The 16337-nt window shown below is 33.1% G+C and overlaps 2 protein-coding genes across 3 annotated transcripts; one reads left to right on the forward strand and one right to left on the reverse strand.

Annotated features, from left to right (window-relative positions):
• Positions 1 to 506: 506 nt before the first annotated feature.
• LOC140050265 (uncharacterized) lies at positions 507 to 12016 on the forward strand. 2 transcript variants are annotated; one of them, XM_072095384.1, is made up of 19 exons: positions 507 to 595; positions 1907 to 2172; positions 2405 to 2505; positions 2643 to 2735; positions 3112 to 3172; positions 3381 to 3501; positions 3995 to 4080; positions 4510 to 4624; positions 4791 to 4872; positions 5254 to 5850; positions 6717 to 6857; positions 7215 to 7544; positions 8022 to 8078; positions 8206 to 8398; positions 9011 to 9129; positions 9595 to 9934; positions 10039 to 10196; positions 10501 to 10641; positions 11177 to 12016. In XM_072095384.1, exons 2-19 carry the CDS (start codon positions 1908 to 1910, stop codon positions 11399 to 11401), a joined length of 3225 nt encoding a protein of 1074 aa, XP_071951485.1. In that variant the 5' UTR covers positions 507 to 595; position 1907; the 3' UTR covers positions 11402 to 12016. The 2 variants fall into 2 exon arrangements, with proteins under 2 accessions (XP_071951485.1, XP_071951484.1); XM_072095383.1 differs by lacking the exon at positions 507 to 595 and adding an exon at positions 1404 to 1563.
• A 1280-nt stretch (positions 12017 to 13296) lies between these two features.
• Positions 13297 to 16087, reverse strand: LOC140050269 (thioredoxin domain-containing protein 9-like). The gene is made up of 3 exons (XM_072095387.1): positions 16011 to 16087; positions 15100 to 15564; positions 13297 to 14757 (listed from the first exon to the last, which is right to left on the reverse strand). Exons 2-3 carry the CDS (start codon positions 15549 to 15551, stop codon positions 14547 to 14549), a joined length of 663 nt encoding a protein of 220 aa, XP_071951488.1. The 5' UTR covers positions 15552 to 15564; positions 16011 to 16087; the 3' UTR covers positions 13297 to 14546.
• Between the last annotated feature and the right edge of the window lie 250 nt (positions 16088 to 16337).

Genomic DNA, 16337 nt, shown 5'->3' on the forward strand with positions numbered 1-16337 from the left:
ATGCTAATTTTTTATGATGACGACACGACGATTTTGCGTTGGTGCCATTTCTTTCTGTTTGATTCTAAAAAACTAAAAATTATTTTATTTAAATAAATTAGTTACATTTTTAAAGACCAATAAACCACTATTTATTTTTACAACTCATCACACGAGGAGAGCCCATTCGTAATCTCCCAAAAACCACGAGTTTATTGATTGGACTGATGATGACATCATCACACCAACAGAGTACAGTGTAGGTAAATATATTTGTGGTATTTTGTTAACCATTATATAATAACAATTTGAACATTTTTCTATTTACAAATACCTAAAAATGTTCCTTTCATATGGATTATTAATTTCTGAGATCCACTCTTTCTAAATTAAATTTGAGGGAAGACCACACGTGATTTTACACTGACCAATCAACGAAGGAGTTTCCTAATCTATATTCGCGCCACCATTGAGTGTCATCATGAGATTTGTTTACATACATTCACTAGCGAGGATTCCCCTGCGTAGTAGTATTGTTGTATTCGTTTGTGTTGAAAAGTTTATGATTCGATGTTCGTTTAAAATGTAAGAATATTTTTGGGTGAAATTGTTAAAGGTATATACATTACTTATTATTTAGGAATTGTTTAAAACGTGAAAATCCTTCTCACATTCAATATAATTGAAATTTAATTAGGGCCTATTTTATAAAACATTCATTGGAAGGCAATCTAATTCTATTCTGTGTATATAACTCATCAAGGCATGCCTTTTTGAATTGCTTTCGGAATTTTCGTTTATTTTCTCCTTTAAAAAATGACTTTAAAACAATGTTAGGCTTCATATCTTCTACAAATTGTATATAAAATATGTTTTAAAAACAAAAATGAATATAATATCATCATCAATCAAATTAAAAGAGTGATCAATACTAGGCCCTATACTAACTAAGAGTATAACAAATAAATAATTTTTTTTTTTACTCAGTCCACACTGATTTCCAGATACACGAAATAGACCTAAGTATTAGTATTTGTGAAGACTTTTTTACTTAGTTCAATAAAATAATTTATTATGCAACCTATCATGGCTTAATTTAAATTAGCTTATAATAATGAACATACATTAATATATTAATATTATGCTTTAGTTTTATTATTCTATGATTGTTGTATGTGATCCGTCCATCATAATTAAATCAAAAAGTATGACATGACTGTGCTGTCCGTTTTTTTATGGTTTCTAAAAAAATAATGTTTATGAAAACAATACTTACAAAGGTATTTATTGTTAGTTAATTAACAAATTAAAAAAATATTGTTAAACAAAGTAAGATCATCTCCTCCATACGCCTGGCCTATCTATCTGTCAACTTGGCAGCAGCTGATACCAACGGGTATCGATGCTTTTTTGAGAGAGGAGAATCGTAAACCTGTGTAGTACAGTAACATGTATTGGGTACATTTTACACGACATTATGTATGTTTTTCACCTTAAATACGCTTAAAACTCGTATCAAATGGTTAAAAGAAAGAGAGCAAGTTTGGACGGAGAATGTACAACAAGTATTGACGAAAAGAAAGGGTAACACAAGTTGTTTTTATTTTTCGATTATCGCCGCGATGTCCTTGCCTCGATTTTTTCGTACTGTTCTTTATTTTGTTGTTTTTCTCTCTTGAAAACACTAATCGGTTATATTTAAATGCAGGTTATATTCATTATTGTAATTATATTACATATTAATAGTTAATAATGTAAATGATATCAATTTAAATGCTGTAAATTGATGTGTTTTTGTGGATGTTGTTTATCGAGAAAACAACGACTACGTACGGCTACGGCGGCCATATTGAATTTTCTTGAGCTAAAAATTAAGTTGAAATTTAATTGTGAAAATACGTTTTATTTTTATGATTTATGAATTTAGCATGCCTGCAGGGTCTCCAACTGTCCCCAAAGTTGATGTTAGTCTGAAGAGGGCCCGTGAAAGCGATCCAGAGGAGGACAAATCCGAAAATGGTTCATGCCAAAAACAAGGCGGAGACGCTGGATCAACGGAAATTAACACCAACAAACCTGAAGTTTGCAATGGACACCACATAATTGAACACCGAGCCAATCTCCCATTTTTGCGTTCCAGTGTGAAAAGACCAAAAAGAGACAATACCCCACCACCGAAACCCAAAGAAACAGGTATTTTATACATTTTTCAAAATTCGAAATATTAATTCAATTTAGATGTTATCTACATTGTATTTCATTTTCTGGAACTTTACCAAAAATAAAGACTGTTTTTTTGATTGCCTCAAAACAATTTTCCCATGACATATTTTTATAAATTTGTACATTTATCATGTTATAAATATATTATTTCTTTGCATTTTCTTTAATTTATTGCCTTTCTTCTCTTTTAATTATTTTGTAGGAAAAGAAAAAGTTGCCAAGGTAGAACCAAAGGCAGAACGAAAACGATGGGAAGCCTGGAGTAACCAGGATAAAAATTATTTCTTTAAATTTCTCAATGAGGTAATAAAAAAAAGTTAAATTCTGATCAATTCTGAAGGTTATAAATATAATGAATTTTTAAAACTATATTTCAATGATTTACTCTTTGCATACAGTAATTGTTTTTGTAATTTGTTTGGTTGTTTTTGTTTTCTTAGCATGGGAAAGATTTTGATGCTATTCAAAAACACATTGAAATTCAGCATAAAAAGAATGTTGACTCCAGCACCCAAGTGAAAAACAAAGATCAAGTAAGGTGGAAAAATAATGTGAAATATTTATATAAATATTTATTATTAAATCATGAGTAAGAGTAAGAGGGTTAATTATGGTGTAATGGTTAGGGATATTTGACTAGCTTTTGAAAGGCATTGGTTCGATACCTGTTTGTGTTATATTGCTTGTATCCTAGGCAAGATACTTTACCCTTGTTGGTGCACTAGTAGCAAAGAGTAGGGGGATCATATCCCTGTGTACTGATCTTCTGGGAGAACAGTCTTACAGAAAAGGTCACTGAAGAAATAAATCAAATCAATTTTTGTTTGGTAAACATTGATTCACTGGTTTGTATAAAATCTGAGACATTTTATTGCATTTTTAGTTTATAACATTATATTGTTTTCATAGGTACGGCATCTGTACTACAGAACTCTTCATAAAATTGCAAAATTTATTGAGCCAAAACCAGGTATGTTTAATTTTTGATATACAGTTTAAAATATTCTAAAAATATCCCATTGGCTGGCCGTCATATACTCACTGCTAATGGTATTGTATTCACAAAAGTAGATACAACAAATTTTAACTAAAATTCCATTCCAGTACCAATGAGACAACATTACCAAATTTTACAATCGCATTGAATAAAATAAAAAAAAATCTTATTCACTTTACAGAATTATCCAAGACCGCAAGAGAGTTATATGCTTTGATCAACTATGGCGAATTACGGAAAAAGATCAAGACGGTGATAAATGTCAAAATTGGACAAAAATTGAATGAATTAGTCAATAATGGGTGAGTATATAGGAAGGAAATGCACCCCTCCTATTGGTTGTCACAAACCACATGATACAGCCTTGTGGAAGAACACCTTTCTAGTGTAAAAGAGGTTTTTATAAAGATGTTATAATTATTATGTACTGTGGGAAAAGTTCAATTGTGACAACAACATGGCTATTTATACGTTTTTTTGTTGTTTTGGTTGAACTTCTCTATAATTGGCTATAAAGCTTGGTTCCCTTTTAGACGCAACTCAAGGTCATAACGGAAGCAAGTTGACCAATGAAAATCTTGTGATTGTTCAAATCACTTGCGGTGTGCTTACGTCTGTGCGTTGTAGTGGGAACCAAGATTTAGTTGTCCCAACAATCTCATCACAAACTAAATGTATAAGATTAATTCCTAATATGGTAGTAGGTTCATATAATTCAAAGAATTTTGAAATAACCTTATAATTATCAGCTGTAGGTGCATCTTTAACGCTCTTTATTTTTTATCGTATATTTAGTGTTACTACAGTCCGGTTTAAAGGCAAGAATGTACGAATCAAAACACCTGTATGTAAAGCCTTGAAGAAACTGCAAGATGCGGAATGTAAGTGATGTTGTTGACAATAAAGATCAAGAAAAAATATAATTTTAACATTCCAAAATTTACTGCACCTGTATATGCAGATTCTGTATAATGGAGTATGGCTGCAATATTGTATATGTTGTGCTTTTTTGTTCTGTTCTCTGTATACGTTTTGAACGGTTTAATTTACTTTCCTATGTATTTGTTAACAAAAGTTTTCAGATAGTTTGTATGTTTGTATACAGTATACTATACCAAATAAATAAATGATATATGTATATGGGTAGCCTATGACTACAAATTTGCTCAAGTTTGTGAATATGACAATTTTAGGCATGGGCTTAATTATATCACAGTGTTAGCTTATAAACATGGTATTATTGAAATAATTACATAATGAAAAAATACACCAAAATTGTTTTATAGTTTTGTAATATTCCTTATTTTAAGGTCCGAAAGAAGACAAACCTTTTCGTATACCACTTAAAATACTTGTGGACTTTCAACCAAGAAATAATGATGCCTTGGCTACTGTTCAGGGATTAGCCCACAACCCCAGGCTAAGGTGAGTATACAATTAAAATATATATTTTTTACAAAAAGTAATTCATTAAAATTAAATTAGGGTAAATCAAGGTAAAACAATCATTCTCGTATATAATAACAGAAAATACTAGTGGTTTGACTAGTGGCGTAATAATTGTTTAATAATGTATATTTTGTTGATACAGGATCGCCGTCCCAGTCCAGAAAGATGTGCGGAGTGTCATCGATTACTTAACCTCTAAGTGGACACCAACCACCATTAAACTGGTAACATAATTTCTCTCATACAAATATGTCAATATCTTTTGAAACAACATAATACTGTAGAAAAGTTATAAAAATTAAAAACAGGGTACAGCCCATATCGCCATTTTATCATCACTTTTGAGTGTGTATTGTTGATAAGCTAACATAAAGCTCTCTCTACACTATCAAACTTTATGTGACAAAAACATGTGATGTGCCCATATATCGACATGATGATGTCATAAAACTAGCATATTTGGGTATATCACTACCATGTTTGGCCACATCACACTTTTTTTGTCAAACTAGTTTGATAGTGTAGACAGAGCTTAAGACAACTATGGATCTTTATGAAATCTACATATTTAAAAAATAACTATCAATTTTTAATTATATTTATAGTTGCAGACATTGAAGCCCAGTGAAAAGAATCATGAAACAAATATTATTTTACACATACCGGAAAACTCGGGCATCAAACCTTTACAAGATGTTACTGGTAAATTTATTCATTGGAGCTCAAAGACCCCATTTACAATGGGCCAAGGACTTACTAGTGTTAGCAACAACAAAAATTGTCAATCAAATTCGTCCAGCCCACAATCGACGGCAAAATTGAAACTGCAGGCCAGTAAAATGTTGTCTACCGAAGGGACTATTAAGAACGACAATAAAGGGAAAGGAGTCGATTTAACACGGAAAAAATGCAATACGGGAGAGGTGTCAAATTGTCTTGAATCGACGACATCGGTTTTAACTAATCATTGTGTTGAGGCTTCGAATGAAGCTGAACTGGACACAAGTAAAACTGACCAGTTGCTAACAAGTACAGAGACAATGGCCAACACTGAAGCGATTACTGCTTCTGGAAACCATCAAGAAAATATTGGTTCTGTTACGGCTAAAACGAAACAAAAGCAAACAAAAGACTTCTGTTTGAGAAGCGGACTCACTTTAGAGAATGCACGGGATATTAATTTTACAGATGTATATTTAATGGTAAATACAGTACAGGGGTTATTTTAGTCATCCATCTAATATAGTATATCATATACTGTCATATTAGGGAGGTTTCACAACCTTACGAATACGATAACGAAAACGGATACGTCACACATTTGTGAAACTTTTGAGCTGATTCCCATTTCATATTCGTAAAGCGTATTCGTGTTGACGAATATCACCAGTCATATTCGTAACTACAAAACAAGTATAGTTTTTGATGTATTTTGCACATTTTGCATTTGAATCAGGAATGATTCATGATTATAATATAATTATACTTTTTATTGAAAGTAATTTACTAAAGTAATTTACTAAAATGCCATGTCAATTTTGATAAATAGCAGTTTTTAAAGTCCTCATTCGCTCAAACTTACCGCAGTCATATTTTGGACGGCGCCCCTTAATATTTTGTTTCAATTTTTACTGACTTACGAAAAACGAATACGTGTGCGTGATGTATCCGTTATCATATTAGTAAATTGCAAAACCTCCCTAATATCAAGATTATCACTACAGTCAACTTTTTCAATGCTGGAGTTTCAGAAAACTGAAAACTCTCTCAAAACCAGACTTTTCTTGAGGTCCAAAAGATCATTAAAAACAAATTTTGAATACCAGGCTTTTCAGGATTTAACCAGAAATTAGGCCAGACTATGGGTGTGCGGTATTGGGAGAGTTGACTGTATTACTAGCATCAGAATCACCACTATCATAATCACTATCATGATCATCATTATCATCAGAATCACACTATCATCATCATCATCGGGATCATTATTATCATGATCATCACTATCTTAAAACATATAATAGAAATGATTTCTTTCTCACAATAATATATTTCTTTTCTACCACTGTAGTTAGGGATGCCGTCAAGATTAAAATTTGAGTATGAATTTATTTATGAGGAGAAGGCAGAAAAAGAGAGCACCTTGAAAACACTGCAAAAGCTGGTACATTTGGCAAAAAGTCAGGTTGAACAAATAAATGCACCAAAAAAGGTAAGTTCCTGCTTCTTAAGCTCTGTCCACACTAGTTTAACAAAAAAAATGTGTGATGTGCCCAAATATGGTAGTGCTATGCCCAAATATGACATCATCATGTCCATATATGGGCACATCACATAAAGTTTGATAGTGTAGACAGAGCTTTATACATTATTGACTTTGTGAATACATCAACTACATTAAAAGCTTTCACATTTAAAATATTTTTGTTTACATTTCCTTTCTAAGTGAATGAAATAATGTCTAGAATATCTTTCTATAACTATTATGCAATCAAAGAAAAATACTGTTTAATAAATTGGGAATTTATGTACATAAATTAGAATATAATTTAAATAATTATCTTTATAGATGGTGTCGGTAGGCACAGCTACGTCACCGATTCGTGGCGTTCAACAAGCAGGGAACGGCATAAACAGAAACGACATATTTCCCATCCGAAATACAAACGGTAAAAACGATGCAGCGGATTTGGCATTGAACAAAGGAATAGTTCGCATCGCGGGAGTGGTCAATCCCGGAAACGTGACTGCAAATGGGTCAATAGTTGATAAGGACACAGGGGTGTTTGTTACACCCAAGGTATCATCGGCGCCATCTGTAGTTAAGAAAAAATTTGGAGGAGAATCAATGTCGCAAATTCAGGATAGACTTTTTATGCAACAGCTCAACTTTCTACATGTAAGTACTTGTCTTGTAACAATTCATGATAATTGTAAAATTGAAAATTAATTCCTAACCACACGCAGCTGATGAATAGTTCTTACAAAAATTCTAATTATTATTATAAAGATAATCAAATTTTTATTTTGTAACGGAAGCTAGTCCACAAACAGTTGTTTCCATGAGACTGAAAGAAATAAAAATAGTGTTCACAATGAACTAACTATCAATTCACATAACTAAAGCTCTGTCTACACTATCAAACTTAATGTGACAAAAAAATGTGATGTGCCCAAATATGGACATGATGTCATATCACTACCATATTTTGGCATAGCACTACCATATTTGGGCACATCACACTTTTTTGGTCAAACTAGTTTGATAGTGTAGACAGAGCTTAAGACTGCTGGATTAACACAGTTTTTTATATTCAGTGGTTTGAGTATCACAATCAATAAATGTACTAAAAATGTATATTGGTTATATTTACAGAGACAACAATCCCTCAATCAAAGAGGAAGAAAGATTAAAGCTCCTATTGTTGTACAGGTAAGTTATTTTTACTCCAAATTTTGAGACAAAAATGTGCAATAAACTAGTTGTTGTTTAAAAGAAAGTAATGATTTTTTTGTAAAAAATAATTATGTATACATAATGTAATTTTGCAATTCCTCAGCGCCACCTATTGCCAAGACCACAATCTTCTGCCCCAATGCGTAACGTAATGTCGTTAACATCAACTGGGAAGTTTACACCGGTTGATGCCAGTTCTTTAAAAACAGTAGACCCTTCCAGTGCTAAGGTGAAGATCAAACCAGTTGTCCGTACACCGGTGAACATCGCTCCTAAAAATCCACCACCAACTCCAGGTAACAAAAATTTTGTTTTTTTGTCTTACTTACCCTATTACAGTCAGGGAAAGAATGGCAAAAGGCTTCTTACTTTCTAGGAATTTTATCAGATATTCTATATTTTTTTGACAACTTTGTAACGTGACGACAGTGCAGATTTTCAACTAATTGATTAAACAAAGTGTACGCAATACTAGGGGTGTCCCCTGAGTAGGGGTTGTCTGCATATACTGCTCTTTGTTAGTTCACAGGAGAGTCTTCTGAATAGGGATGTCCCAAATGAGTTACAAAATACAACAAATTGGTTAAAGATATTTTGTAACCCCCTACTCGTCTCGAAAGATGTACTAGTTTCTTTAAATTGCACATGAGCTACATGTGTGTGCACTGGACCTATGGTTTATAGTCCTTATCTGAGAAGACTTCTACCACCAGAACCATAGAGCGAGTGAGCCTTGAACCCTTGCCGATGTTATGGCTATGCAATTATGGTTCCACTGTCTTAACCACTCAGCCACAAACAAATTGGTTAAAAATATTTTGTTATACAGTATATACTGTTATTCATTGCCATAATACTTTAACTTTCTATTCTTAATAGATTTTAGTTAAATTTCTTTTCTCTTCCAGTTGTTATCAGTCCAATCAACAGTCCTGTGTCGTTTGTTACCAACTCACCACCGGTAATGATGCAACAATCTATGCAATTATCTACTCCAGTCGCCGTTGTACCTATCTCTAATCCGTCGGTAAGATAGAAATCCAATTTGTTGATTCTCTTTACTATAATTTAAATGTTTGTCTTGAATAAGTGCCCTATCAGGTTAATGTGAACCTTCGCTGTAAAGTATGTGCTGAAGTAATTTGAATTTTCTGAATTTGAATATTTATTTATACTGGGCAACCTCTTAGTCAAAGACTGGTCTCCCAGAAGGCCCAGTTATGATCAGTTGCTGTGATGTACTAGTAAACCAGGTTAACCCCCTACTTGTCTCGGAAGATGTATTAGTTTCTTTAAAGTGCAAATGAGCTACATCTGTGCACTGGACCTACGGTTTATAGTCCTTATCCAAGAAGACTTTTACCACCAGAACCATGGAGCGAGTGAGCCTTGAACCCTTGCCAATGTTATGGCTACGTAATTATGGTTCCACTGTCTTAACCGCTTAACAACTCACTCGCAATTGTAAAAAGTTTTTTTTATTTTCATTTAGGTGTTGCCAATTGTTGCTGCACCAACTCCGACTTGTTCCATTGTTGCCGTTTCTATGACAACAAACCAGAATTTCGCTCCACAGCCAACAATGGTAACGTCTGTTCCTACGACACCTCAAACCAAGGTTACCGATAGCAGTATCCTATGCACTCCTAGCCCGCCAAAAATGGGTACAAGTTTCACAGAAACTAAGGACAGTCGACCGCCATTTAGCATTTCACCACCACCAAACCTATCCTCGATATTGGATATATCGTTGCCTTCTGCTGATTGTACGGAACCACCGATTGGATCGGAATCTCTCATTGCCATGGCAATGGACACTGCTGGACTCACTGGTAAGATATTGGAAACTACTAGTGACTACAATTATTCGAAGATGAAATTTTGAGATACAAAAGTTGAAATAATTAAAACATGCAAATTATTGTTTTCATTGTAGGTATTGCTGAAACATTGGCGTCTAGTAGTTCATCGATAGATGAGAAATCGGAACAGAATCGAGAAACTGGTGCTTCCACGCCACCTCCCAGTACTGTCGGTTCTACAAACTCCCCATTTAAACTGACCTCTGACCCTAATTGGCTGAATGCAGAAACGGTATGTAATAAAAAAAGTTTTCTTTACAGATGGTAAGCCATATCAGTGTGAACACTGCTTTACACTAGGGCCCTCTAATCACAAAATATGTACCACAAGACAAATTTATAATAACTTTATCAAATACTACTCAAAAACATCTCCAAATTTTGAAACCAAGGTTTGAATGTACAATGCTTAGGCACTAGGAACTATATATAAATCCAGGATTTATTATTTGACGAAAACCTTTATATGTTTATATTATAGATTAGATAATTATTAGATTATAGATACACTAACTCATAATTTACTCCAATTGTAGATGGATTTATCCTCTCTAAGTGGATTCCTGAATGGAATTGAATCGCCAGAAAAGAAGGATAAGACAGTAACATTGAACAGTCTTTGTCCACCGGTCATTCTTTGTGAATCATCTAGGGACTCTATAATGTCAACAAGCAATGTAAGTACACATCCCCTACTCGTCTCGAAAGATGCAGTAGGTTCTTTACATGAGCTAGATGTGTACGCTGGACCTACCGTTTATAGTCCTTAATCGAGAAGACTCATTCTACCACCAGAACCATGAAACAAGTGAGGCTCAAACCCTTGCTGATGTTATGGCTAGATATTATGGTTCCTGTCTTAACCACTCGCTACAGCCAACACCCACGTTTGACGCGTAATAGACGAGTAATATAGTTATGATTAATAGATAGTACGACACATTTTGACATTACTGCCAACTTCTATTCAGGAGACGTTTGTATTAATTTACATTAATAAAATATTGTCAAAATCATCCCTATGTTGTGCGGGCCTTATCTGCTATATTCATTATGTTGAAATACTTGGCGTATGAACTCTCCAGCCTCATTTTGACACAACACACTCATCTCAATGTTGCACATTTTTACGACAAAATTACTACCAAAAATAAATTTTAACCTTTATAAAATATGTTTTCAATGATGTTTTATTTAATCATTTCTATCCAGTTCCAAGTTGATGGTACATTACAGAGTCTAATGAATGAAAACAGCATAGACTACATGGCAAAGTTCGCTGACCTTGCTGCGCACCTGGACGAAAGCACCGACTTGCCCGTCAACCTAAACGTCAACGAACCAATCACGCAACCCACGCAAGGTAGCGCATCAAAAGCACTCGACTTCAGTTCTGTGGATTTCGGCAGTGGTAAATTAAATCGCATAGTGTCATGATTTGTGGAATATAAGTTCATGAAGTTTGAAGAGATTACTCTGTTTTGATTGGACAATCAAGGTGATATTCAAGAATGTTAACTAGAAGGGAGCTTTTGATTTGCGACGTATTGATCTGTCAGCGGTTGTCGTCTTGAAACCACGAAAACTGTATTGAGAAATAAAGTGTGGATACACATTTCAACTTTCCTGCAGGCACACAATGAACTAACCTGATACTAGGTCTTCAGTCCCTACATATGTCACTGGAGTCCCAGAACAACAGTGTACAATGTTTTCAGTGAAAGAAATACCCTAAAATCTCTGTCTACACTATCAAACTAGTTTGACAAAAAAGTGTGATGTGCCCAAATATGGTAGTGATATGCTTAAATATGTTAGTGGAGTATGACATAATCATGTCCATATATGGGCACATCACATTTTTTTGTTACATCAAGTTTGATAGTGTAGACAGAGCTTAATTCAGAGTACAAGTGTCATCGTAAATCAACATGTATTTATTTTTATTATGTTTGGGTTTTTGTTTCTTAAAAGGTAAATTAATGATTTTTTATGTCATTTTCATGTTATTTCATTTCAAATTACTTTCTTTAAATGTGTTTTTATTTTATTATGTCCTTTGTGCAATATTACTATTGTATAAAAAATATATGTTCTATAAAATGTACATTATATATATATATATGAAAATAACAGAAACAAATACTGTAAAACATATTTGTATACATCTCTGTATAAAGTAAATGTCTAAAAATCCTTGTATTTTTCAAATTTAGTATTATTACTGATATATGTCCATATTGTGCCAATTTTGTTGTTTGTAGGAATAACATCTCATGGATTTTTATTTTAGGAGGCATAATTACATAAAATTTATCTTCAACAAAATATTTACCATTTTGTTCTCCCATGTGTGACTTTTGAACTGTGCATGGTATGAAGGCTAAAGCCTGTTTTCCTGTCGACGTTATTCGACGCTATCGTTAACAATAATCAGCGATCTTCTACGTAAACATTGAAATGGTAACGATTTACAGGAAAAGGTACTCGCTATCGTTATCATTTCAACTTGATCGTTTTCAAACGATCGTCGTTGAACTGTTAACGATCAACGACGATAGCGTCGAATAACGTCGACAGGAAAACAGGCTTAAGAAATGCAATGCTCCGATATCAAAATGCCAATTTACACAGACGAGCAGTAACTGTAATAAAAATATAGAATCTGTTTTATTTCCTTATGACCATTTACACAGATAGATACAGATTCTATGTGGAACAAGCTAGAAGGTTTTCCGCTTACCGTTAGCGTGCGTCTGTGTAAATTCGCCTTTAAGGCCATTATTAGTAAATCCTGAGAATTTAACAGTTTTTTCGATGTATTTTATTGGTTTTAGATGATTGCTATTTTTAATTAAGAATTGTTTTGTTCTTATAAGAAATTGAGGTTTCAAATTACAGTATTATTTTATGACTGATTTATTAATTTGTTTATTTTTGATGTATTTTTAAATTGTGTTTTATGGGACACAAGAAATTCAATTTAATGTTTAAAAAATGTTTTCGCTTATAAAATGACAAAATAAACAGTTAAACTCAACCAAAAACCTCAGTTGGCTGGCAGCCAATTTGACCAGTTTTTGCTATCAGGTAAATAAAGTGAATAACTATTGTGACATTAAAATGGCATATTCTACAAAACAAAAATTGTCAAAATGATTTTCCAGGGGGACAATACATCTTGAACTGTGTGTGCCTAAATGAGATGTTAAATTAACAAATGTGGTTACTTTGGAAAAACTGTTAAAATTACTAATTTTTGTGAAAGAACAAAAACAATATACGAGGTTTTTTACAATTAGGAAATGATGTATTAAAGACAAAAAATACACTTTTTACAATTTGTTGCCTTTCTGAAGTTGTTTATTTATTACACGTTTTTTACTTATTGTACTTCAACATGTATTTCATACAAAGACATTTATATTTAACTAAGCACTGCATTTTAACATTTATTATACAAATTATGCATATATAATATATCAGAGACATTTATACACAACAATAATATATTTATATACTATTGAAACAAATATTTGTTGATAAAGGATATTACACACTGTAGATACAGTCCAATACCAGACACCCCTGGGCTGGCCTTATATGCCTGGTTTTCCATAAATTCTGGTACTGTATTCAGAAAATGTGTTTCTTAAATGTATTTAGTATGGAGCGAGTGTAGAATCTGTTTGGACTTGCGCCTTATTCTCACGCCTGGTTATTTTTCCTTGCTGACCAAATAAATATGTTTAAAAAAGATATTGGGGCCCTTTTGAATTTCAAAGGTCTGATTTTGTGAGAGTTTCTGGTTTCAAAGAGTATTTATGAAGTTGACTGTATTGCCTAAATTACACATTTCAGAAATTACAAAATCACACTGCATTTTACATGAAAACAAAGACAATTGTTTTTATTTTAACAAAGATTAAGAACACAGCAATAATACCATTGAACCATTTGACACTCTGTTTCAACCTGTAACAGGTTGTAGGAGCATTAGGGAATTCGTTTATGCATTCATCCATGCATAAACATATCATTCTGGGTTATTCACAATAACAGCAGCATCAATTTTGGAATTTCATTTTCATATTCAATAACAAAAAGAAATGATTTTATAATAGTATCGCAACACACCTTTCTTCTATTAGCAGTTTCTATTAAATTTTTACCCAAAAGTATTTTATTAATTTTAACAACTACTTTTTGCATATCAGCAAGTTTTTATTTGACACTTATTCATAACAATAATTCCATCAGCAATTAATAAATAATATTTACAAAAGTAATAAAAGAACATAGAATTAACAATTATGTATACATCACAATTTTTTTAGCCACTTTCATTTATTTTAGTCCCATTGCTAGTTCTTAACGAAAGAAAATAACACCCACAGTTTCTCAAAAGAGAAATTAAAGTCAAAATTTGTAATTTTAGTAAAATTATCAATTTCATTACACTGTAACACATGCAACATTGTGAAAGCAAATATCCCCCAATGCAACATGCACATAGTCAACTTTTACAGTCAACCAATTGAGGGCGTATGAATTGCAAATGGAAGAATTTATTTATTGGTTATCAATCCTCATCAAGATCACTATCATCGTCGTCATAACCGCCTTTTATTGTTTTGTTCTGTCTCTTTTGTTTTAGAATGTTTTTTAGTTTTCCGTCTTCACCTACAGGTGGGTCCTGTAAGTTGCCGCTGTAGTTTATGACATCAGCACAGCCTAGTCTCCACTCTAGCATCTCTGTTGGAAAGTCATCTCTGCCTCCAAGATCTTGGAATCTAAATTTCAAAAACAGGAACACAAATATTTTGAAATAAAGGTTGTACAATAGTAATTGAAAAAACATTTTTTGTTTAATGAGTTATTGAAGCCAGTTTTCCACTAGGAAACTTTATTCGTGCAAATCGAAAGTATTTTAATCTACTTTTTGTGACGCGCAAACCAATCATTATCACTCAGAAATGTTTGACTTGCAGGAATATATTCGCTAATAATGGAGATCCGGCCTAAAAATGTATAAAAAAGGTATAATAAAACAAAATAAGTTTTTCCTTAATGTACGATTGTTCTTTATTGACGAAAGATTAGTGTATATTTTATTATTTGGTGTAACTTCTTACCCAACAATATAATCTGTTGTTTTGCCTTCCTTGACAATTGCTATTGTAGGCATGGTTTTGATTCTCAGTCTCTCTGCAAGGAATGGAGCCTTTTCAGCATTTATTTTTAAGAACCTGGTCTCAATATGTTTTGCTGCTAAAATAGATAAATGCTTATCGATGATTTTACATCTAAATGTACTGTCCCGATAAAAATGACACAGAGCTTTAGTGCTCTTTTTACACTCTGTAAAGAACTCTTTTTCTCCAGGAACTTCTGTGTAAACACCATGTCCGTTGGCTAGCCATGTTTTCTTCTGTTCTTCATGTTTCTTCATGGCGTCTAAGCGACGCCGCCGGATACTTTCTAAATCATCTTGATCTAGATGATCGATCTTTTCAATTTCTGCGTCAACTTGTTGTTCGATTATTTCTGTAGCTTTTAGAAGCTGATCTTGTAATGCTGGATTCATCTTTGGTATTTATCTGCAAGAAGTTAGCCACACACAAAAAAATACACTAAATTGTAAAATTTAAACTACTACTACTAGGCCTAGCCTATCTATGTACTACTAGTTAATTAGGTAGGCCTGCATATCATTTATCCTCCACTTTAGAGTAATAATGGAGAGGATCAAGTCTCTCCTAGCTAGGCCCTGCTTGAACGTACACTGCATTGATTCAGTGAGTATCTCCGCGCGCGAGTGTACATTTTTAGACTAAGCTAGCTAGGCCTAGGCTAGCCTCTTTATTTAAATAACTAGGCCTAGCCTAGGCCCTGGCCTAACCTAAGGCCTAGCCTACTAGCCTAGTTAGGCCTACTACTACTTCGCAAATACACAGTTAGCGTCGTAATAATGCGGATGATTTAGACAATAATAAACGCCAACATTTATTTATTCAATCAAAATATAAAGTAACTAAATACATACCTATTTAGACGAAAAAAAACTAACTTTATAAAGATTGTTTTTTTGTTGGGTGGTGGGGGTAACCACGATGAATTTCAAAATGCATAGCGCCACCACCCACTAAAACCGCTAAAACTAGGAATAATAAGGTATGGGATGACCAAACTAACTTGTGGTAAAAATGAGTAGACGTTCAAAGCTTTTACTATAAATAACAAATCCTGATAAGCAAAACAGATCAATGAAATATCATTTAGTAGGCTTATATAATATTCAGTGCTTAACAACATTATGTTACAGGCAATAAGATGTTCTGTAATTATGCAGCTTGTAATGCCAAGTTAACCT

The sequence above is a fragment of the Antedon mediterranea genome, chromosome 5 (genome assembly GCF_964355755.1).
Source record: "Antedon mediterranea chromosome 5, ecAntMedi1.1, whole genome shotgun sequence".
Lineage (NCBI taxonomy): Eukaryota > Metazoa > Echinodermata > Crinoidea > Comatulida > Antedonidae > Antedon > Antedon mediterranea.